Below are 24864 nucleotides of genomic sequence, written 5' to 3'. Positions count from 1 at the left end.
CAGTTCTCTTCTCCCCCCCAGATTCCACTCTCACTCTTCCTTTTATACATTCAGCCATTTTAAACACTCAGCCAATCATCTCGCATTCTACTGCCCATTCACTCCCCCTCCTCTTTCACTCCACTTACCATGTATCTTCTAAACAACTAACACTTACCATATATACATTAATATAGGAACATCACAAAGGTCCCAGGCTCAATCTCCAGTGTTTCTAGGTACGGCTGGGAAAGAGTCCTGCCTGAAATCGTGGAGAGCCACTGCCAGTCAGTGTTGACAGTTCTGAGCTAGGTGGTCTGACTCTATAAGACAGTTTTCCTATGGTCCTATATTTGTATATATTAGCATATATATATATCACAGAAGTTTATAATAAGAACAGTGAAAACTCTTAAAACATTCATTAAAACATACAGTAGGGCCCCACTCATATGGCGGGTTATGTTCCAGACCCCTGTTGTAAAGTGAAAACTGCTGTAAAGCGGAACTCATTGAATAGAATGGCGTGCGATGCCCGAAAACCGCTGTAAAAGTGGAACAAGTGCCGTATGAGTGGGGCTTTAGTCTAATTGCGTCTAATTGAGACCGCTGTATTAGCGAATCGCTGTAAAGCGAAGCGCCGTAATGCGGGGCCCTATTGTAATATATATTTATGTGATTTTATTGTATTCATTCATATTTGTTGTACACCGCTCAGAGAGCTATGCTAGTCGGGCGGTATAAAAATTCTATAAATAAAATAAATAAAATAAATCAATTTATAAATTGAATAAATAAATAAATAGCTCTTTAAGGTTAAGAAAAAAATGTTTTTCACTTTTTTTGGGGAGGAACAACAGTTATACAGTTAAACAACAAAGAGTCTTGTTGTACCTTAAAGACTAACACATTTATTATGGGATAGATAAGCGTTTGTGGATCAGAGTTCTTCAGATGGAAGAAGTGCTGTACTTAAATTGACGAGGATATATGCACATGATTGGTGGAAGGGGATGTAGGGGAATGAGGTCAGCAGGAAATGAAATTTGAAAAAAGAGCAGCCAGTGATGATTACCTGAAAGCAAATTAGTTATAGGGACCAATTAACAAGGCAGTGTTAGAGATAAGACAGACATCATGGCACTGATAAGCTCATTAACACATGGAGCATGATTAAAAATCCATAATCTCGATTCAACCACAGGGTGACAGAACTTGCTTGACAAATTGTACTTTATCTGTGGTTGTGCAATATACTTAGACACCATGGTCAAGCCAACTTTGTTTCTCTTACATATTTAGTATCTGTAGCGGTGATGAGTATGGCGAATGTAGTGAGTGGCAGGTTTGGAGAAGTATATATTTAGTGTCTTGTGCCCTTGATGAAAGAGCTATTTGTTCGTCAAAATCAAAGATCACCTCATTGAAGCCAATTGTTCCTTTTTTAAAAAAAGACAAGCTTAAGAACTAACCATTGTAGCAGGTCTAAGAGACACAGCAACAGCCATATATTTGTCATCTGTGCAGTAATAAATTTATTTGGTCCTCTCAAGAAAGATACTCTAAAAATTGACCAAGAAATGTTTCCTAAGTGAATATATTATACCTTCTGTAACCCCTGACAAAAAATACTGTGGGAGAATTAATGAGAGATGGTTTCAACTGCTGAGTGATTGCACAAGTATGTTTTGTCTTTAAAGGGAACTCTGCCATCTAAAATCTTCAAGATAAGCCATTACAATGGGCCAATAAGACTAAAATTTCAGGGAGAAAAAGATATTTTTTTCTGTTTTTGTAGTATTTACCTTTTTAAAAATGGTGTTTGTATTGTTTTGGTGACTGTTGAGAGAAACCAAACAGAGAATGGCTTAGCCCAGGAGTGAAAACTGCATCCTTATCTCTCACACCCTTGGCAGGGACTAGTGGGTGGGGTAACCCACCTGTCAATCACCTGATGCCACAGTGACATCGGTTTCATAGTGCTTTGCAAGCCCCAATGACCAGCTGATCATTGATGCTTGCAAAGTGCCATGCAGGGATGTATTAGCCAGAGGGTGCTGGCTCTATTTTTTTTTTTAAGACGCATGAGACGGATGCGGTTCTGCAAGCTACTGTTAGCACATTTCGCTGCTTCGCTTAGTACTGTACAGAGTAGTTGGACTTGGGCCCTCTGCTCTCCCAGAACTGGGTAAAACATTGTGTTCTGAGCAAAGACATTCTATGGGCAGCTGCTCTTTAGAGCAGTATGGAGAACAAGTCTTATGAGGAAAGGTTGGAGGAACTTGGCTTGTTCAGTCTGGTGAAGAGAAGGCTGTGGGGTGACATGATTGCACTCTTTAAGTACCTGAAGGGCTGTCACATAGAGGAGGGTACAGATTTGTTCTCTGCTGCCCCAGAGGGTAGGACTAGGTCTAATGGTTTCAAGTTGCAGGAGCGTAGATTCAGATTGGACATTAGAAGGAAGTTCTTGACAGTAAGGGCGGTTCGGGAATGGAACCTACTGCCTAGGGAGGTGGTGGGATCCCCTTCGCTGGATGTCTTCAAGCAGAGGCTGGACAGCTATCTGCGGGAGATGCTCTAGATGTGGATTTCCTGCTGTGAAAGGGGGTTGGACTCGATGGCCTACAAGGCCCCTTCCAACTCTATGATTCTATGAATTCTATGATTCTACTTTGAGCTGGTGAAAAGTGGCTGGCCTTGTTTTAGCTGCAGAATAATCATACTGATGATAGCTGAATCCTGTGCTGGATTTGCCGTTTTCAAAATGTGAAACAAGAATTTCTTTAATATACAGCTGGTTGTTTTGCACATCTGTTTAACTATGTGTACAAATGTGAAGATTTGACTCCTGCCGTCCTTGTAAAAACTGCTATTCTCAAACCTTTTTCTTCTCTCTCTCTCTCTCTCTCTCTCTCTCTCTCTCTGCAAGCCCTTCCATTCAGGAAGCCTTAATGAATCCTGCATGTCGCTCATTAATGTGTCTGCGGTAGATACGTGTGCTTTCATGGAGCTATTTTCAGTTTCCTATATGAAATGAATTTCTCCATGGGTAGCAACTTGTATAAAAGTGGCCCTCGTTGTTGAAGTAGGAAAGAACCTTAGCTTGGAGGTAAAGCATCTGCTCTGCATGCAGAAAGTCCGAGGTTGAATCCCCATTATCTCTCGGTAGGGCTGGGGGAAACCCCGCTCTGAAACTCTGGAAGGCCACTGCCGGTCAGTGTAGACAACATTCATCTAGATGGACCAATGGTCTGACGCTGTATAAGGCAGCTTTCTAGGCCCCTCAGTGTGTGTTGGGAGTTTAAAGGCTTCAGATGGAGTTGGGGGCCCCACTGCTTTTAGTGAGAGCGCGGCTCAAACGCAAGGAGCAGACATGTTGCCCTGCTGAAACGCCAGCTGCAGAGTCAGTATTTATAGCAACTGGATTTGGGAGAGCAGCTGAGGATGAGAGCTTTTCCAGCAGCTTCTGAATCTCCTGTTCTCCTCCCCTGCCTGCTCCTATTCTGCATGCCTCCTTCCCTCCCTCCTGGTACAGCACTACAATTCCTAAAGTCGGGGAATAAATCCAGCTGGATGCCATTCTAAGCCATTCCAGGCGGGTGTCCATGCAGCTTTCTTTCTTTGAGATAACTTGAAAAATGCCTGCACTGCTTGACTTGAGAGCGGGTGCCATTCTACAGCCAGGAAGTGTCCATTTCTCTGCATTTGTTCTGGAGTAATATGAACTCTGCCTCCGGATTATTTTAATTAGATTTTTGTAATTTGTCCAAGACTTTCTAGTCATATCCTTAAGGGAGGGGGGAATAAATATTCCTCCTCGCTCCAAGTAAAAAGTGTGCGATTTAGCATTTCTTCCAATTTGTTTTGTATATTTGGATGTTGTGTGTTCTGCAACTTTTCATGCACCCTGTCTTGTTCTTTCTCCTTCATTCTAGTGCCTTTGCAAAGGCTGTGTGTACACAGTGCATTTGAAGCACTGGGCTTCCCCCAAAGAACCCTGGGAACTGTAGTTTGTTAAGGGTGCTGGGAATTGTAGCTATATGGGGTGTACACTACAGTTCCCAAGATTCTTTGGGAAAAGTCATGTGCCTTAAACATGCCTTAAATGTACAGTGTGTACACAGTCAAATATAACAGGTGTTCCCAAGGAGCGTGAGTCAGAGCATCCTGGAGGCGATAGCTTGCACCCAGACTAAGGTAGTTGAAAATAAATCCCGCTGATTTCAGTGGAAATCTAAGCTCAGCTATTTTAGGGTTTTATCCAGTATTAGTCCCATTCAGCGCAGAGCCATTGAAATTAATGGACATAGGTAACTTGGGTCCATTAATTTCATTGAGTCTGCTCTGAGCTGGACTTAGTGGGATACAACTCTTCATCTGGATCCAACCCAATATGTTCTCGCCATTCATATTTATCAAATTATAACTTCTTTAGACAGAGAGTTGGGGGTGTTGAGAGACAGGAATTGGCCCAAGATCCCCCCAGTGAACTCCCTGGAGGAATGTGGATTTGAATCTCCCTGGTCCTATTCTGATTACCTTGCTGATAGATCTGAGAGACGTGTGTTTAAATTCCACCCATTCAACTGACTCACCATGTGACGCTGGATACAGAACTTAATTTCTTCATCTCTATTCCTCATCTGTAAAATGGAATCTACTTGTGATGTGCTTGATGACCTGCTAGTGACATTGAACACAGGGTCTTCAAAGCACTGTGTAGATGGCAGTGGGTGATTCTTAGCTACTTTTTCTCACCTCCACCCACCGGTGGCTGTTTTGATGGCACATCTGCAGATATTGAGACTTGTGTATTCTGGAAAAGGCTATTGATTCAGCATCAGCATTTTAGCGATGGTTTATTTATACATTTTTCTAGGAAGATACGCCCAGTACTCCTGATCAGTGTAATTGACTGCTCTGCCTGACAGCAGGTAACCTGCTCAAAATCCCTTGCAAATTTCACCCTGCGTGATTCCATCCCTTTTGTAAACTGGGTCTGCTTTGCGGGCGCACTCTCTCTTTCTCATCCCAGAAAAGGTCATCTTTCTGTCTAGCCATATGTTACAGCTGCATCTCCAGGCCATATGCCACAGCTGCTTCTCAAAGTGAATGGAGAGCCTAGATCAGAACAAAGCAAAATGCATCTCCCTTTGTCAGGCTGTTGTGCTAACTGGTCCTATGCAGGGCTAGGGTCTCCATATGTCTCTGTGGGGAGGGTGGTTGGGTTCATTTCACCATTGTTTTTGGACTTGAATTGATGGCTAATGGGATAATCTGTTTCTAGCTTTTTTTCCTCCCTTGACCTTGAGATTATTTTGGTTTTGTAGTAGCTTGCACCAGAAATTGAAAGCCCTTTTTCTTAAGGATCTTTAGTGGACCAAAAGATAGAGAGTTGTATCCAACTAAGTTTTGCTCAAAGTGGACCCCATTGAAATAAATAAACCCAATTTAGCCATGCCCGTTAATTTCTGTGGGTCTGCTTTGAGTAGGACCAACATTGGATGCAACTCATCCCAGCTGCCCTTTATGGGAACTTGGTAGCTTTAAGAGTACCTGGGTTGGCTTGTTGTCCCCCTCTTCCCCCCCACTTTCCTTTTTGTGTCATGCTTTTTAGATAGTAACCCTGAGGGTAGGAACTACCTTGTTTTTATGCCGATCTGTAAGCTGGCCTTTGAGTCTTTTTGGATGAAGACTGAGGTAAAACCAATTTTTAATTTAAAATAAATTTGAGCTTAAAAGTCTTAAGTGGTATTATATACATACACCCACATAAATCTTCTTATAAAATAAATATAATAAAATCTTATGCCACAATAACGCTCTCTGATAATTTAAAAAGTTCCTCTTGAGTTCTCTCTCTCTCTCTCTCTCTCTCTCTCTCTCTCTCTCTCTCTCTCTCTCTCTCTCTCACTCACTCACTCACTCACTCACTCACTCACTCACTCACTCACTCACTCACTCACTCACTCACTCACTCACTCACTCACTCACTCACTCACTCACTCACTCACTCACTCACTCACTCACTCACTCACTCTCTCTCTCTCTCTCTGTCTCTCTCTGTCTCTCTCTGTCTCTCTCTGTCTCCCTCTCTCTCTCTCTCTCTCTCTCTCACTCTCTCTCTCTCTCTCTCACACACACACACAGAGTGAGAGAGTGAGAGAGTGAGAGAGTTGAGTACAACCCTGTGAAGTAGGCCAGCATTCTGGTTTTTGCCATAATAGGAGCAGATTTTGTGAAACTTGGCTGAAGCCCACTTAGGCTGTGTACACATCATATGCTTAAAGCATATGACTTCCCCCAAAGAATCCTAAGAACTGTGGTTTGTTAAGGGTGCTGGTGACTGTATCTCTGTGAGGAGTACAATACAGTTCGCAGAATTCTTTGGGGGAAGCCATGAGCTTTAAATATATGGTGTGTACGCAGCTGTAGCGAACTCCTGGCTGAAGAGGGATTTGAACTCGAGCCACTCCATTCCAGTGCTTCGTTTGCCAGGCTGTGCCACCAAAGGATTATTTTAAAAGCTTCTGCAACCCCCTCAACCCCAAATCGCAAGCTTACTGTTTTTCTACATGCTTTAAAACCCATGAGCGTTCTTCACTTTCATCGGAAGGAGCTGAATTCTGGTTCCTTTTGGTGGCCCATGTCTTTTTATTGAGTGGAAAAAACAGCCGGTTGCACAGAACTCAAGGGCTCAGCCTTATGCAACAGCAATGGCAGCATGATTAAAAATTAAATCCAAGCTCTGCATAATTTAGTGGTTGAAAAATGGTGTGGCGCATGGATGTCTTGCCCTTTTGCATACTGTTTACTTTTTGTGGTTGGAAAGTAGATTCACCAGAAGCATACATACACTTGAGTGCTTGGATTCTTTGCAGATTTGCCTGTTCAGGCAACACTCAGATTATCTGTGTTGAACACATGTGCCTCTGAAGGATGAAGGTGGCATTTTATCACTGTTGAGAAAGGATCGGATGGCAGCATTGGAATGTATTTGAGAGAGGAAACTCGCACGTCCTGCTTCGGAATGTTTTCCATTCCCAAGACTTCCAGTTTGAGCTCTTGCTGGTGATGATTGCTGATACCCATAGTGAAAAATAAGTGGCTTCTTGACTACAGATGAAATTGAAAGGAGCTCATCCTTGCTTCAGTTCCTGCAGGTATCCAAGGAAAAGGTTAAGCCTTTTGCTTGGTTTCAGATGGTTTGTACAGTTTTCTAATGGCAGTGAGCTCCACTGGATAGTTTCATGTTCAGTGTCTTGCATACCTGCAGACTCCTTACGTAAGCTTTTTTTCTGAGGAAAGATATGATTTAAAAGAAAATAATTGACAATGAGCAAATGTCTCTGTTGGTCTTGATTTGTGGTGGTGGTATGGTGATTTGAGTGTTAGACTAGGACCGGGATGACCAGGCTTCAAATCCATGCTTGACCATGAAGCCCACCAGGTGACTTTGGGCCAGTCGCTGGCTCTCAGCCTAACCTACGTCATGGGGTTGTTGTGAGAATTGCGGTGGTGGTGGTGGTTGGGAGTATGCCACTTTGAACTCCTTGAATGAAAGGCAGGACATAAATATATGAATAAATAAGTAGAATCTGTAGATAGATAGATAGATAGATAGATAGATAGATAGATAGATAGAAAGATAGAAAGATAGAAAGATAGAAAGATAGAAAGAAAGAAAGAAATAAATAAATAAATAAATAAATAAATAAATAAATAAATAAATAAATAAATAAATAAATAAATAAATAACCTTGTCTCAAGCCAAGAACATGCTATGGTATTGAAAGTATAGTATAGTACAATACAAGAAATCAAAGGAGCAGTAAAAATGAAATTAAAAATTAATATGAATGGACCACAGTTCAGGAACCCTTGAATTAAGTTATATTCAAAGTGCACTCATTAGAATCAATGGACTTAAATCCAATAATGGTTCCCTCCCCCTTTTTTGGGCAACCGAAGGCCCATCTAGAGCGGTCAGTGTTGCATAAAATGGCACTGCTGAAAGCCCCTGCTGAAAGCCATTGAGTTCTCAGAAGCAGGTGGCGTGATGCTCAAAGTTGCTGTTAGTGCCACAATGATGGAAACTAATTATAGCTGCAACACAAAAGCGTGCGAGGGTTGGTTTGCAAACAGAATAGTTAATTGCCACTTTGGGCCTTCTGAAATATCAGATAAACACATTTCTTCTGCTTTAAAAACAAGCAAGCGGTTAACGTGGGCCCTTGCTGTTATCCCCTGTCTTGTTGTGCCTCTCCTTTTCGAGGGTATGTGTAATTAAATTATTAGCCGGAGTGCCGTGCATCCAGAGAAGGATGGGAAAGGAAAATGGGACGCCCGCATAATAACGGTCTGTATCTTGAGTTCATAATGTGGTTCCATGATAGCTTTCACAGGGGCTATCCGAGTTGCAGTGATGAAATCTATTAAATTGTGGGGAGGGCCTACCTGGCCTCCAGCCTGTTAACCCACAGCTGTTCCCTGTTTCAGGTACCTTCTGTTTTGTGGTGGCTGCTGGTATCCCAGTGTTGACTGCCATGTATCTTCATGAAGGTGTGGGGAACCTATGGCCATCCAGATGTTGCTGAACTGCAGCACCCATCAGCCCCAGCAAGTATGGTCACTGCCCAGGAATGACAGGAGTTGTCATTGATAAACCAAATTTGACTGGACTGTGCTAGGAAATGGGCATTCTGTCTTCTAGATCAGGACCTTGCCTGTCACAAACCCAGTGAAGCACGCAATTCAGTTAAAAAGCTAATCCTTACCTGAAAATGTTTCTGGGATGTTTCAAACCTTGACATGAATGGACTGTGGTGTTAGGGGTGTAGAATGACTTTTTAATGACTTTTTTTCCAAAAAAACCCTCACTTTAAGAGACTCTTCCTGCGTCAACCTGGAAACCAAAGAGTTGGCAGCCTTGAAAATCTAAAATATCTCTGCAAGCCAGTGCATCGTGAGGAGATGAGTGCCCCATTTCTGAGTCTGTTTTCTCAATGAAAGTAGCTTGTTACCATAGAAATGGCAAACTGAGAATAAGTGACTTCCAAGGTTCTCTGTAGGTGTGCAGATGAGTCAAGGGGCTGCTTTTTGGAAGCCTTCCTATTTTTATAACCTTCAGCATCAACTGCCATAACTACTTTACCGGTGAGTTAATTAGCTGTGCCCAATGCTATGTGCTTCCAAGATAAAAACTTCTGTCGTAGCTGGCTGGATGTGGGTAGGTCTAATTCGGAGTCATCCAGGATTGCAGGCTGGGATTGGAAACTCATTGCTCGTATTGACACATAATGCTAAGCCAAACCATGGTTTAGTGCGAATACGGTGGCTCCCAAGAAGAAGATCAGAACTGCTTTGCTCCCCCAGGCTTGCCAGCTAAGCCAAGGTTTGGCTTAGCATGTCGTCCAGACCCAGGATTGTGGTTAAGGTTTTCTCCTTCTCCACAATGTGTAACGCAAGGCAAAGCTTGGCTACTATTCATGGTTGAGGAGAGACCTTAATCGTAATTCTGGGTTTGAATTGGTTTACCTGCCATCCTCCAAAGCACAGGGAGGGACAGAGGAGGTGTGAGCCCCTCCTAGGAGCCCATATCTTCCTGTGGTCCTGGCAAGCTATACTGTGTCTTCCTGTGTCATGTGAACCAGGCCGTTGTCTGCTTGTAGGGCCATCACTGATTTACCAGTTCTGTGCCATAATTACAGTGATATCGTTACCATATCTTTGCTGGATGCTCGACTATAGTTTTGTGGGTATTTTACTTTTGCTCCACAGGATAGTGTGCTCTTCCTGTTTATATTCCCCCAGCATACTGAGACTGTCCTTCAAAAAATGGTGCATTCAGACTGGCATTTCCCACTGACTTAGTCATGTGTGTGACTCATTCCAGGGGTTTCATGTGACTGATGGCTTGATGTTCTTCATTGTGGGGATTTTGTGGGGCTGAACTCCCGTTGTCCCTGACTATTGGCCATGCTGGCTGAGGCTGATGGTAATTGGATTCCAGTGACATTTGGGAGAACACAGTTGGAATGCAACTTGGTTTGCAGGGGTTAAAGTAGACTGCCTAGACCAGCCTTTCCCAACTAATGGGCCACCAGGTGTTGTTAGACCACAACTCCCATCAGCCTCAGCCAGCATTGCCAGTGGTCAGGAAAGATGGGAATTGTGGTCCAACAACATCTGGTGGCCCACTAGTTGGGAAAGGCTTGGCTAGACTGTCTTTCTTCCTTTTTTTTTTTTTGCCTAGACTGTCTTTCTGACCTAACCTGTGCTAACCTTCCTTCAAGTGTCAGACTGATATTCTTAGGTTGCTTACCTCATTTCCTGCTCCTCCCCTTCTTCACATCCCACCTTGGGAGTGGGAACATCTTTTCCCTTCCTCTCTCTCTCTCTCTCCTACAGGGATGAAAGAGCAAACATGGCTCTTCGCATCTCCAACTTCAGTTAGCTGGCTTACCTATCCAATATGAACAATACATGTAAGCTTTCTTGTTTTCTGAAAGCCAGAGTCTCAGGGCTGATCCATACAGCTGTTTAATGTGAAAAGTAAACTTTTTGTTAAGTCCATTAATTCTCTGTGGTCCATGTGATGTTCAGCGCAAAGAGAAGTTGACTCTTTCAGCAGGGTGGACTGAAGGTTTGTGAAGAGACTCAAACCAGAATCTTTGTAAGCCAGATAACTTTGCCCTTTTGACCTTGCAATCTTCTGAAGATACTTAGGATTCCAGTGGAAGGTCTGGCGTATTGGTCGTTGCTTGAGAATGTTGGAAAGTAAATGGACTTATCAGAGGGGAAAGTGGATGTTTTCTTGAGGTGGACATACAGCTTGGTTACAGAGTGAAAACAGTTGCATTTTTAACTGCTTTATGTGTGCTTCTAAATTCCTGCCCCAAAATAATTGCCTCCCTGGTAAAGAATAGGTACTTTATGTATACCCCCTGTTGTATTTTTTTTCTTGCATGTGCATGTCAGGGTATCTTACACCCGAAAGCATAAAGCTAAGCCAGCCAAATAGATTGGCTTGCCTCAAGCCAAGTAGGGCTGTTTATCGAAGGACCCTACATGTTAACTTGACAAAATTGGTTTGCCTTGAAGTAGCAGTGGCTGCATGCAACTGCCTGGGGTGCCTAAGTTCCAAGGCTGCCTGTCGCAGCTATGAACATACCTTGGCCGTGGTGGTGTAGAGAAAGCCAGCACACATAGAGGAGATGCAGTATACCTCTATACGTGGTATACCACGGCAGCTTAGCAACTCCTTGGCTGTGAGATGCCCAGGCAATGCCATCAAGAGCCTTCTGATCTCCACCAGCTGCCCAGGCATAAACACAGTTGCAAAGGGGCAGAAGGAACCATCGGCAGACATTGAAAATCAGAGGATGTTATCCTGGTCAAGTGGTGATTTTTCAGCGTGGCGGTGCTCTGTTTCTCTGTATAGTAAAAGGCATAGGAGGGAGGCAGTGGAGGCAGGTGCTGATTGGGACTGGCAGGGTGGAAGGCGGGGGGCCCAACAGTAGGCGGAGCCAGAGGCAGTGACAGGTAGAGCTGACTTGTTTGAGTTTTGTCCCCGTCCTCCTCCCTGCTGAGGTGTACAAGGCAGCACCTGAGACTGAGGAGGAGGAAGCTGACAGACGGGGCCGCCCCCTGCGCTGGTTGTAAGAGAGAGCGCAGGCAGGTTGGGTCATGCTGAGGCGCTGCCCCTTTTGCCCCAGTGGAGCAGCCTCCTCTGGAGGGAGGCCAGCAAAATGCATTCACTTGCTTGGGTGTGTCCCACCTTAAAGATGGACAGATTGACTATGTGGCATACAGCCTTGTGGGCCTCAGCCCTCGTCATCAAATGCTTAAAGGGGTTACCCTCGCTTGCACAAACGCCCAAGGTGCAGTTGGTGACAATTCTGTGTGAAGCTTAAATATATACATGACAGGCCCATTGACTGTGTACAGCTGGAGCAACAGGGTGACAACACTAAAGGCGCCACAGTACTTTCTTTTTGCTGCAATCGGCTAGTGCTTGGAAGTAGCGATGGACAATAACAATAGCAAAGCCCCTCATTGTTGCAAGATCCTCTCTTCTGGTGACTAGAGTGTGGCTCTAGGTAGATGAGCTTACTTAGGAACACAGGAAGTCAGACCATTGGTCCATCTCGCTCAGTGTTGTCTACACTGACTGGCACCCGCTCACCAGCGTTTCAGAGAGGGAAGATTCCCGGTCCCACCTGGAGATGCCAGGGATTGAACCTGGGACCTTCTGCGTGCAACGCAGACGCTCTGCTACTGAGCCATGGCCCTTTCCTAGCTGGCACTATTCCCCCCAGCCCAGGTGTCTCTGCTGGGTCTTAAAGCCATGGCAGGCAGGATATGATATCAGCCCCTTCATATAAGTGCTAAGTGCTGACAGTAGCTTTTGTATGAATACCTCTCTAAACTCTGCGTCGGAGGTTGCTTCTCTGTCTGCCATTTCCTTAATCCCTCTGCGGTTGTAATTGATGAGCTGCTTATGAATTAATGAGGACAAAAAGTGCTGGAACTAGGGAGAGTTGAAAATATGCGTTTGGGCATTTCCTGTTTTTAGAGCTGGTCAAAGTGTGTAAGTATATACTGTAAGTATATATTTGCTGTGACCCTTGTTACAGCTTGTGGGATTGCTTGGGTTACCAGTTCTGTGTTTTTATTTAGTAGCTTGTGTTGATGCCCTCGTTGCTGTCCAAAGCGTGTGTCTTCTCTCCACGTGATGGCGGCCTTTGGTGCAAGCGAGATCAAGCCTTGGCTTTTGCCTGGCTGTTGCATTCGCTAGTCAGGAGCGCTGGCAGACGGCAAATCCATTAAGTGCGTGGTTGGCAAGGAGAGAGGTGCAATAGCAACAGTTGCTATTTTCACGCCAAGCAGTTACCCCCCCCACACACACACACAGGTCCCCTTCCCTTTCCAAGGCCTGAGAGAACAGTTCCGTTCAAGGCATCTGTGCTATATTGTAGAGTAGTTGCATGCAGTGCTGCTAGATAGCTATGTGAAGGCAGAATGCAGGGGGAAGGATGGTAGCTCAAGGGCAAAGCACTTGCTTTGCATGCAGATGGGCCCAGGTTCAATCCTCTGCATCTCCTAGAAACATCTCCTGTCTGAAACCCTGGCGAGCCACTGCCAGTCAGGGTGGACAGTACTGAACTAGATGGGTCTGACTCTGTATAAGGGAGCTTCCCATGTTCCTGTCGTAAGGGATCAGGGTCTCTTCCCCCCACCCAACCTCACCTCTCCTTAATTTGCTGCCATCTGCAGGATACAAAATGCCCGTCCCAAGATGGAGTAGGAGACTGCTCGAAATGTACAGAAAGTATCCCCTGTTTTATTTCTGTCATCCCGTCCTGAAGTCCATCTGTGAGGAGCATACCATGTGCTTCTTGACCCAGATATCCATAGGATGGTCCAACGTCATTCAAGCATCACCGGGTTCATCCATCTTGATTGGGAAAGAGAGCGAGGTGCAGGCTCACTTAGGGAAAGGACTTGGAGAAATGGTTTTAGGTGTGACCCCAAACCAATGGTGGTGGTGCCTGAGCCAACATCCTATGACAAACCGTGGTCTTTGAGTGGCCACCAAACCAGAAACCGAAACTGTGATTTTCAGACTAGCTTGCAAACCACAGTTGGGGCAAGCAGTGCCTTGACATAACATCTGGACTGACTGACTCAGTTGGCATGTTGCCCCACCCTCAGAGGCCAGTGTTTGGGGGCAGCATTTGGCAATTCTCAAGGAAGTGGAATGGGGGAAGGAAGTCATGCGTGCGTATGCATGCACGCATGCACGCGCACACACAGGGTGATTTGCTTGTCCATCTGGAAGACAAATGAATTAAACATTTGAACTACAGTTGGTGCAAATTGTAGTTTTGCCATTAACGTCTGAACCAAGCCAAACCAATCCCTGTCTGCCTTTCTTTGTTGGGCGTGGCGCATGGTCAGAAAATATTTAGAGATCGCCTAATTGTTTCTGCAGGATGTCTGATTGGAGAGATAGATAAGTGTGTAGCCCTGATGGATTCTGTGTTGACTATTCCTTGCTTCCATTTCCCCTTTCATAGCCCTTGTAACTGGCTGATGGGCAGCCCAGACCATAGGGTCTCCTAAAACCTTTATTGCTGTGGTCAGAGGGTAAAACATGGGTCTCCTTGGAATTAGGGGAAAAGAGGTGGGTTTTACACAGGGTTTTGGCTAGCTCTCTCTCTCTCTCTCTCTCTCTCTCTCTCTCTCACTCACTCACTCACTCACTCACTCACTCACTCACTCACTCACTCACTCACTCACTCACTCACTCACTCACTCACTCACTCACTCACTCACTCACTCACTCACTCACTCACTCACTCACTCACTCACTCACTCACTAAAAATCAGTTCTATTAAAATCTCTGTGTGGGCTCTGTGTCTACTTGTATTTGCAGGAGAACGTTTTAACATGTCATTCCAATGCTTCATTCCTTATTTCATCTTCAGGCTCTTTTCATAGCATCCCTCAGTGCTCTGTAGAATCTCAAGCCTCTGAAAGCAAATCCGTAGGCCACGAGTCTTTTTATCTTCCTACTGTGCATGTGTTTCAAAATAGTCTTGAATGGGTCCTGCTGTGAAATTCCCAGGAGCCCTTGGGCTTTTCATCACTGATGCGCCTTGAGCTTTTGTGTATGTGTTTATATTTCAAAGGAAGATCCTTCTCTTTGCCTCTTTTCCCTCCTCTAGATCTCACTAGTCCAAAGGCAAGATTGTTTGGGTCTGTGGCTGTGAATTTCTTAAGTTGTAGCTATGTATATGCAAGCCCATTATGAGTAGGCCTAGCTTTCCTTGAGAGAGCCAGTGTGGTGTAGTGGTTAGAGTGTCGGACTACGACCTGGGAGACCAGGGTTCGAATCCCCACACAGCCATGAAGCTCACTGGGTGACCTTGGGCCAGTCACTGCCTCTCAGCCTCAAACAAAGGCAATGGTAAACCCCCTCTGAATACCGCTTACTATGAAAACCCTCTTCAGAGGATCACCATAAGTCGGGATCAACTTGAAGGCAGTCCATTTCAATTTTTTTCAGCTTTCCTTGACCTGTTTCAAAGAGTACCTGTTGAACAGCTGCCTTCTGAGCCATGTATTTTAAAAAAATATTTCTAACCTGTCGTTTGTTGCAAGTGACCCCTGGCAGGTGTATGATGATTTAAAACCAGAGAGGGGAACCTTTTGCACTCCAGTTTATGCTGAACTACAACTCCCATCAGAGCTAGCAAGCATGACCAATGGCTAGGGATGATGGAAATTGTAATTCAGCAACATGTGGAGGGTAATGTAAGAGACACGTATGAATGTTTTTGAGTTCAGTGACAGAATAGGGTCTGTGGTTAATGTTAACTGTGGTTTGTTTGAAACAAGCCAACTTGAAACTATGGTTTAGTGTAGCCTCCCCTTTCATATATTGCTGAGACTTCAACTCCCATCAGCCCCAGCCAGGAATGATGGGAGTTATGTCCAGAAACGTCTAGAGGGCACCATATTGGGGAAGGCTGGTTTAATGTAACATCTGTCCCTGGCTTTTCCTAGAGTTCTTGGGTACTGAATATGCATTTATTTGTTTTATTTTTTCTAGGTATTCTCAACCCAAAGAATCCTAAGGAAGCACCAAAATCCTTCAGCTTTGACTACTCCTACTGGTCTCACACATCGGTAAGAGCATTGATTTTTCTTTTGTAGCACAGTCCCCTTCTAAAGGTGGAATCCAAGCCTGTCCAGCTGGTGACCGGACACTCTGTGTGCCCCCACTCCAAGCAGCTGCTTTCCTCCTTTGACAGTATTGTGATTTTAGCCCTTGAAGTTTCCTGTTGGTGCAAGTTTAGCTGCTTTTTTCCATCATGGGGTTCAGGAAGATTAAATTCCAGGCGGTGAAGAACAAGTGTGTGCAGAGATGACAGAGGAGAGGGGTTGGTCCAAGTAGCTAGGGAATGGAATTTGAACAGTGAACACTTTCCTACTGTGAATATTTATTTATTTATTGTTTGGAAAGGAATATCTTCCTTTAAAGAGTATTTCTGGCTTGGTGAAAGATGAGTTTTAATCTCCTGGCTTATTAGGAGGTCAGGGCAGTATCTTCTGCTTCTCTGCTCCATCCCCACTGGGAAAGCCATAAAACACCCTCTCCTCCAAGCCCTGAGGGCCCCCTCCATCCCTTGTAGAAGCCGAAGTCTTGCTGACTTCCAGTCATTGTCAGCCTTAGCTGTGGCTGCTCTGCAGTCTTCTTACATGTCGGAGTGGGTGACAAAGGACTCTTCCTATTCCCAAAAGATCTTAGCTTTGATAATGGATTTTTGTCCAGGAGGAAGGTGCATGGTAGCCCAGTTTACTAGCCACTGAGTTCGGTTGGCTTGCAATTCAGAAGAATCAAAGTTGTGAAGAGTATTTTTTGTTGTTGTTCTTTAAACTCTGCATCCTAAGCAAAGAAGCCTTGAAACAGCCATTCTGTTCTTCTGCGGGAGGGGTGGGGAACCTCAGGCCCAAGAGCCAAATGTGGCCCTCCCGGCCTCTCTGTCTGGCCCACGGGACTCTTTCTAGGCCACACCCCCTCTCCCCAAGCCACACCCCTTACCGGTCCTGCTTCACATAATCCTTGAGTGTTTTTACCTGGGTAGAATGTGTCCCTGAACTGCGATGATGCCTCTTGCTTGCCTAGAGAGAGGGGGGGGGAGGTATCAAGACTAGCCCCCTGAACAAAGGTAAATTGTACATTTGTTACTTCACTCACTTTTGCTTCTGGCTCCGCTAGAGATGTGAAAGCTGGAGAAAAAACTGGATCTATTTTTTCCAGGCCTCCACATCTCTAGGCCCAGCCCGCTGCTAGCATGTGGCCCTCGGAAGGTTGCCCAGAAGGTCATGCGGTCCTTGGCTTGAACATGGTTCCCCACCCCCGTATTATATGAAACAAATTAATAGGGAAAAACAGGTTTCACAAAAACGAAACACTAGCCATCAAGCCCTTGCCTCAGGTCATCCCAGTGAGATGACGAGTTTTGAAGTTTCTTCAGAAGGCCAAACAATCTAAGGAGGTTTTACGTTTTAATAAAAAAATGGTCCTGGTCCTTTGCTTGGGCCCAGGCTGGCTGTGTATCCCATGACAGGTAGAGGGCAGCCTTGTGTGGCAGAGCAGGGGGGGCTCGCGGGGGCTTCTGCCTTCCCAGCCCACCTGCATGTGCCTTTAAAGAGTTGTGTTTTAATGCCCCCTCAAATAGGATAGTACCAGGGAAGTGTCCTTGCCTGCCCTCCCCAAAGATACAACTCCTAATTCCTGGCTCTTTCCTCCCCTTCTTTTAAGGCTGCTGTGTTTAAAATGAAAGCAGTGGTGTGGACCCACTGCTGTGTGGGTGCCAAGACTGTGAAACAGGAGCTAGTCTAGTGGCCAAGAGCAGGAAAGCCTCTGGCTGGACCCTCCCCTCTTGCTCTGAGCTCATTTAGATGGGCTTGGTAACTGACTCTCTTGCCCTCCTGGCACCACCGTTGCAGTATGGAAATCATCATACAGGGCTACCTTTCTAGGCTGTTGGCAAGCAGGCATTTAAAATTAAGCTCCTGATTCATATACTCCTGCATCTATATGTGTAGTTTGTGTTCTCTTTCTCTGACTCCCCCCCCCTGCTTCTCTTAATTGAGTAGTATCTTCTTTTTCCACCGAGAGCATGGCAGGACAGTCATCTTGTTTAGGGTTAATCTGCTCCACTTATTCCTTGAACAGGAAAATGTTCTGCTTGTCAGCTGATGCTGCAGATTATGTCATGCTTGGAAGCGTCTTCTTTTAAAGAAATAGCATTATTTCCCCCCCTTTGAACGTGCTTGCTCTCTGAAGCCTGTGCTTTATCTTTCCTCAGTGACATTGGGAAACACAGTTGCCCCGTTTTAAAAATAAAATCTAAGCATCTAGCACTGGCTTCTCCTCTGATGTCCATGATATTTTATTTTATTGTGAAGTACTAAAGGGATGCTTATTTGAGGTTGGAATTGGAGCCCATGCAAGCTGGCTGCCCCTAGACAAATGGTGGGGCTGGTCAGGGTAGTAGGGAAAGAGCGAGAGCTATTTTTCATATGCTCGGTAGCACTGTAGATGGCTTATTGCAAGTGTTTGGCAGTGAGGATTCATACACTGGAGCCTCACATATGGTGCGATAGCCAGGCTTTCAGGCTTCTCAGGGTTTCTTGTGCATGACCAACATGATAGTGCATTCTGGCCAGTCTCTCCACTTCACTCCTCCCCTAACCTGAGTGGTAGAAACAAAGCAGGAAGCTGCTATTAAGCTTGTCTTTCCATTATGTCCAACCCCGGGATTGTGGTTTATTGTATCCTAACAAGACAGGGTTAACAATACATAACACTGAGTCATTGTTTTAAGCCATGTAATTTAACAAACCACAAGTTAACAAGAAGTTGTCCTACGAATAAGCAAACCATGACTTATTTCTTCAAAGCTTGGTTTGTTTTCCAGTGTTGGTGGATATCTGGGGTAGGGTAGCCAAACAAATCATGGTTAAGGAAGGGTGCTGAGTTTGCAGGTAAGGCCAAGCCCTGGTTAAAGCAAACCAAGCTTCATAAGCCAGTAATAAATCATGAATTCAGATCATGGTTTTTTGTCAGTAAACAAACAATACAATCACAGGGCAGGGTTCACACATGGTTGAATAAGCCATAGTTTAGCCACCAACCAACCATGGTTTACAGTTGGTTAGTTGACTGTGGCTTGTTAGGGAGAAACAAACCACACTCCTAGGTTCGGATGTAACGGGAAGCTAAGCCTCTCTGGTTTTTTGTTATAATTGACACCAGGGGAGGACCAAATTGTGACAACACACACCAGCTTGTTCATGTAAAGCATGGCTTATCGTGACTTGTGAACAAGACTGTCCCCATAATGCACAGAAACTGATAACCCTGTAAGCTGCAGTAACAGCATGTCTTCTACAACGGTGTATTTCCCTCTCTCCTCTGCAAGTATTTCAACAGTTCATGCATTTGGCCTAGCTGCCCAGTTGCCCCCCTCACGTTCTTCAGTTCAGGTGCCTCAAAAGGTGACTGAGGTTTGCATCGTGGACTCCCCCAATACTTCTGGGTGTGATAAAGGGGACCAAGCAAATCAAGCAAACAACTTGGGCTCCTTTTCGCTTCTTCTAGTCCTGCTTGTCCGCTTGCTAACTTGCGGAAGATATCTACTTGCGACAAGGTTCTTCCTTTGCACTACAAATTAGCAAGAAGCTTTTAATAAAACAGTTGGGGAAGTCTGCTTGGACAGCTGCACAAGCTGGTTAATTCAAGACTGGTAGGGGTTTGGAGCTGAAATCAGAAGGAAGGCTCTGAAACATAAAGCACCAGCAAATGCAGGGCTCCAGAAAATTAACAAGTTCAGCAGCCACTGCTATCACCTGGATACCAAGGTTGTCTTACGCAATTCTAATCTATACTTAAAGGTGTGAGGGAGACACTTGTACCATGAGGGCTGCAAACTTCTCTGGTTCTTCCACCACCACAACTGGTTACCGCTTAATCCAGAGGGTGGGACCTCAGGCCTGGGGGCCTCTCTGGGGGCCCTTGGGGCTCTCACCAGGCCATATACCTCTTACTGGTCTTGCTTTCAACCCACCTTGAGTGTTTTGCCTGGCTGGAATTTGTATTTGAACTCTGATTTGCCTGGATGAAGGATAGAGAGGGGGTAAATGTAGAAACTAGCCTGCTGTGTTAAAGGTAAAATCGCTCTGCCCACTTTTCCCTCTGGCCCCTCCCATCACTGGCATGTGGGCCCTGGAAGGTTGCCCAGAAAGGAATGCGGCCCTCAGGCTGAAAATGGTTCTTGATCCTTGAACTTAAGCCTTTTGGTCCCGGATGGCATGTCCTAAACATCCCATCCCCAAATGCTCATTCTTGAAGGACAGAAGAGGAGCCTGCTGGATCAGGCCAAAGGCCCATCTGATGAAGCCGCCTGTTCTCCCTGGTGCCCTGGGAAGGTTCCCTGCTTCAGTTCTTGGCACCTCTAGGGAAAGGGCCTTTGGAAAGCAGGGCTGGATGAATGCTTGCAGACTTCTAGCCGGTCAGGGTAGACTCTGCTGGGATAGTGAGGCCAACACAGCCGGGTTCTGCACCGGCGGCTTTATATGGCTATGGGATGCTCCCCACAGTGGTGCCTTTTCCATCCTTTACCAGTCTTGTCTGTTCAGAGCTGGCACAGCCTTTCTGTGGAAGGTCTCATGGGGTTTGGGTTCTCTTATCTCCTTCCCTTAAGAACATAGTGCCACGAGAGCCCTGCTGGGTCAGGCCAAAGGCCCATCGCAGTCCAGCATCGTGTTCTCACCGTGGCCACCAGATGCCTGTGAGAAGCCAGTTGTTCTGTCCTTGACTCCCCCCCACCTGTCTTGGAATCCCTGCAGCCCGACGACCCTTGCTTCGCCTCTCAAAATCGCGTGTACAATGATATCGGGAAGGAGATGCTGCTGCATGCCTTTGAGGGCTACAACGTCTGCATCTTTGCTTACGGCCAAACGGGAGCTGGGAAATCCTATACCATGATGGGGAAACAGGAGGAGAATCAGGCGGGGATCATACCGCAGGTAAGTGAGAGCCTTGAGATGCTTTGCCTTGCAAAAAAAACCACTTTTAGCAGTTTGCCTTTCCCATAGTGCTCCCGGAAGCTTGTAGGGATCTGTCGGATCCTAGCTCGCTTTCCTAGACCTGCGTTGGAGCCCTGTTTTTCCAAAAGCGCAGTTGGAAATACAGAATGTCTGGAAAGCAGGAACACATTTAAAAATAGTCCAAATGAAGGTTCTTCCTCTCATTAGGACTTAAGCAGCGTTGCCTTAATCTTTTGTAAGAGCACAATCAAAATTATTTACAATTAATACTCTTATTTTTTTAATGAGTAAGAAGAGCACAGTCAGGTTGTGGCCTTCCCCCCCCCTTTCCCAATACACATTTGGGGATAACTGTGTATAAGCATGTTGTAGATGAAAATGCAACCTGTCCACCAAACAATTTTAGGTTTCCCACCTTCAGAGAAGGAGAAATGTTTGGAGGGTATGCTTTTTTAAAAAAAAGTTATACAATACTTTCTCTTTCAAAGACATCAGAGTGACTTGCAACAATAATATCGACAAATGCACAAGAGTCTCCATCCAAGTAAGGCAGCAGCAAGAATCAGTTGGGAAAACAAGAAAATAACGAAGAGCTGCAAACTAAGAAAGGCATTGCAGAATTGTAGTAGCACGAGGAACAAACGGAAATGAGGGATCCGTCAGTTCTAATGGCCTTTCTAAAAATAAAAGAAAAAATGGGTTTTGGTGAGGTGTCTAAAAACATTTTTTTCAGGCCAGACACCATAAAAGGAACAGTATCGTTTTGTCATATTTAGGGCCCCTGCCCGAAGCCTGTGGAGAGCTGCTGCCAGTCAGAGTAGACACTACTGAGCTCACTGGTCTGACTCAGCAAAAGGCAGCTTCCCATATCTTAAGGAAAGGGCCATAGCTCAGTGGTTAGAGCACCTGATTTGCATGCAGGAGGCCCCAGGTTCAGTTTCCAGCATCTCCAGGTAGGCCTGGGAAAGATTCTCTGCTTGAAACACTGAAGAGCAGCTGCCAGTCAGAGTAGACCCTACTGAGCTCACTGGTCTGACTCAGCAAAAGGCAGCTTCCCATATCTTAAGGAAAGGGTCATAGCTCAGTGGTTAGAACACCTGATTTGCATGCAGGAGGCCCCAGGTTCAGTTTCCAGCATCTCCAGGTAGGCCTGGGAAAGATTCTCTGCTTGAAACACTGAAGAGCAGCTGCCAGTCAGAGTAGACAATACTGAGCTCAGTGGAGCAAGGATCTGACTCTGTATAAGCCAGCTTCCTGTCTTCCTGTCTGTAACTTGCCACTGGTTGCCCTGCTGCTGTTATTAAGTCAATTGAATGAAGTTGAAGTGGGGGTGGGTGGCGGAAGGGAGAGCAGCTGAAACTAGGCTTCAGCCTTGATGAATACTTTTTGCTGAATGGGCACTTTGAGACCTCTCTGTGCTATAGGATCAGCGGCAGAAGGTGCTGGCTCCATGCCTCCTCTCTCCCCACCCCCAGTGTAAAATAAGCAGTGCAAAGCCTTCCTCTGTGCTAATGGGGAAAACACATGCAGAGCGGACATCTGACAAGGGCTGAGTTATGGCTAAGAGGCTGGCGGTGGGTTAAGTGAAATGCCAGCCAGGGTGGGGGTGGTTGTCCAGGCTACGCGTCTCTGCAGTTGGGAGGGGAGCAAGGCTGTTCTGAGTCCTGATTGTTTTGTACATCTCTTGGGAACTCCTCCGTAGGGATGTCGATGCATTCTGTATCAGAGGTGGCTAGCCTCTGGGTTCTAGCCAGCCCCTGGACTTTTTTGATGTTGCCCCAGAAATGCCACGCCCCCCTCCAGTTGATATCATTTTAGAATTTGGGAGGATTTATTTTTTTAAAAACCAGTTTTTTTCTTGATTCTCTTTCCTACTATCCTTACTAGTTGTTTCGGGATGGTGATGTCTAGAAATTCCTAACCCCCTCCCCCCCAAAAAGTCATCCTGTGAAACTGTCCTCCACCATGTCCTGTAAAGTACCTCTTTGGCTTCCGGGTTACAAGCACTTGCTGTTTGCTTTGACAGCTCAAACAGGAGAGATTGTATCTCTTTGTTGGCCTCCCTCCAGCAGCCAAAGGCTTTAAAAAAAACAGCATAAATGAAATAAAACAGTTATTTTGCAGATATTACTATGGTTGCATAAACACCATACCTTTAAAGTACATTCAAAGCACCCTGCCCCAAGAATCTCCCAAGGATGCTGGATAAACTACAGTTCCAAAGATTCTTTTTTGGGGAGGTGAGGAATGTGCTTTAAAAGTATGGTGTGCACAAAGCCAGTGTGTATACCATGGAGTACAAAATCTGGGTTTCCTGGCACAGACTCTGAAAGCTTCATGTTTGCACAGAGTTCCATGCTATTCTGGGTGCAATCATTTTAAGCACTGGTGAATACATACACCCTCCAAGCCCCTTTTGGCAACCTCAGGTTCCACAGGCAGCGAAGGAATAAAGAAAAAAAACCACAGACCTGGATTTATGAGTGACCAGGTGGGTAAATGAGGTTGTTGACTGCGGTGACCCCCAAAACTGAGTTTACTTGCCTTCAAAATCCCTGTGGGTGAAACCTTTTCAAACAAACCGCTGAACTCCAAAAGGATTCTTCTTAAAAATAATGTTGAGGTTTTCACAACTGTGCGAGGGAAGGTTTAACCTCTTAATCATCCCCCTCCTAGGAGTTCCAACCCACATTTCTTTCAATTTCTGTAGCCTGTCGCTTCTGTCACTGAAACTCTCTTTCTCTGCTTTTCCTCCACTAATGCTGCGGATTAACATTACTTGAATTTGGGTACAATTGATAACTGCATAAAGGCTAAATGGATTGGCTGCTGAGTGCATTTTGGGGATAGGGATGGATGTGATGGGTGGGCAGGCATGGGGAATGGATTAGCAGCCTATCTGCCAGGTGCTGTGTATTGCGGAAAGCATTGGAAGCAGAGTAGGTTAAGCCTGGCAGGACATTAAGTTCCCCATCTGCACAGTTGTAGTGTGATGCGCTGTCTTTCTCTCTAATCTCTTTGTAGCTCTGTGAAGAGCTGTTTGAGAAGATCAGTGACAACAGCAACGAGGAAATATCTTACTCTGTGGAGGTAAGTGTGCGAGGGAGAGAACCGTCGTGGCTGAATTTCAGGAGAGCTACCTGCCAGGGATGCTCTAATGTGGATTCCTGCATTAAGCAGTGGGATGGGCCTGATGGTCTTGTTAGACCCCTTCCAACTCTACTGTTCTCTGATGCTATGAATTCTGTTTAAACATAGCTTTGGAAAGGAGGCCTTAGTGAGGCAGAACTCTTGTCATATTGGCATGTAATCTTTGGTCCCAGTGACCATGTGTGTGGTGTAGGGAACCTTTGGCCCTCCGTATGTTGCTGAACTACAATTTAGGATTTAGTTGGATACATCCCTCTGTGTGTGTGTGTGTGTGTGTGAGACAGACAGAGAGAGACAGACAGACAGAGAGAGAGACTGTCCCGCTTTGCCCAAGGCTATACATGTGGTGACAGAAAGGCTTTTTAGCGACCAAGGAAGGAAAGGGCAGGTGCACGCCATAGCTGGCGGGGGCTCCGAGCCCAAAAGAACACAGGTGACCGGAAGGCGGCATAATGGATGGAGCCTGGCCTGAACAAACGAGTTCTTCCTGTTAACCTGACACAACAATGACAACTTCCAGGCTACCAGCCAAGTTGACGCTTAGGAGGATGCGTGTCCATAGTTGGCAAACGATTAAAATGCAGCCTGTGTAAAAATAGCACGCTGTTGCATGCGGTTGTTCCATATGTTTCCGTCAGGCCTCCTCCTTTGACAGGCAGATGGGGTTGCTTCTGTTAAGCCCTCTGAGACCTGCTCTATTGGCTCTGTAAAGATCGGTGGGGGCAAGTGGCTGGGTTGGATTCTGATTTGAAGAGCTCAACTGTGCATGAAGATCCGTGGGCCCATTTGCAGCATATATTTAAAGTGCTGGCTTTCCCAGCGCTAGCAATCCTGGGAACTATTGTTTGTTAAGGGTGCTTAGTGTTGTTAGGAGACCCCTCATAGAGCTACAGTTCCCAGTGTTGTTTAACAATCTATCCTCCTTTCCAGGGAATTCTGGAAACTGTAGCTCTTCTCCTTAGCTTATTATCAGAGTTCAAGGATGCACTCCAGGCAGGTAGTGAGGGGTGTTGCCTGGGGGGGCTTCTGAGGGCCAGAGAGGGATCTGGAGGGCCACATTTGGTCCCCTGGGTCTGAGGTTCCCACATCTGCTGTAGACACCAATC

General features: G+C 45.6%; 1 protein-coding gene across 7 annotated transcripts in view; it reads left to right on the top strand.

The window, feature by feature from the left end:
- Positions 1 to 24864, top strand: part of KIF1B (kinesin family member 1B) — a 139689-nt gene that overhangs the window by 25438 nt on the left and 89387 nt on the right. For all 7 annotated transcript variants that reach the window (XM_061600568.1, XM_061600567.1, XM_061600569.1 and 4 more), the window contains exons 3-5: positions 15600 to 15676; positions 20408 to 20587; positions 23633 to 23698. In XM_061600568.1, coding sequence (XP_061456552.1) covers positions 15600 to 15676; positions 20408 to 20587; positions 23633 to 23698 — 323 coding nt within the window. The remainder of the gene's footprint in view (positions 1 to 15599; positions 15677 to 20407; positions 20588 to 23632; positions 23699 to 24864) is intronic.

This window comes from Rhineura floridana, chromosome 18 (genome assembly GCF_030035675.1).
Source record: "Rhineura floridana isolate rRhiFlo1 chromosome 18, rRhiFlo1.hap2, whole genome shotgun sequence".
Classification (NCBI taxonomy): domain Eukaryota; kingdom Metazoa; phylum Chordata; class Lepidosauria; order Squamata; family Rhineuridae; genus Rhineura; species Rhineura floridana.
This window is presented reverse-complemented; position numbering and strand designations above follow the sequence as displayed.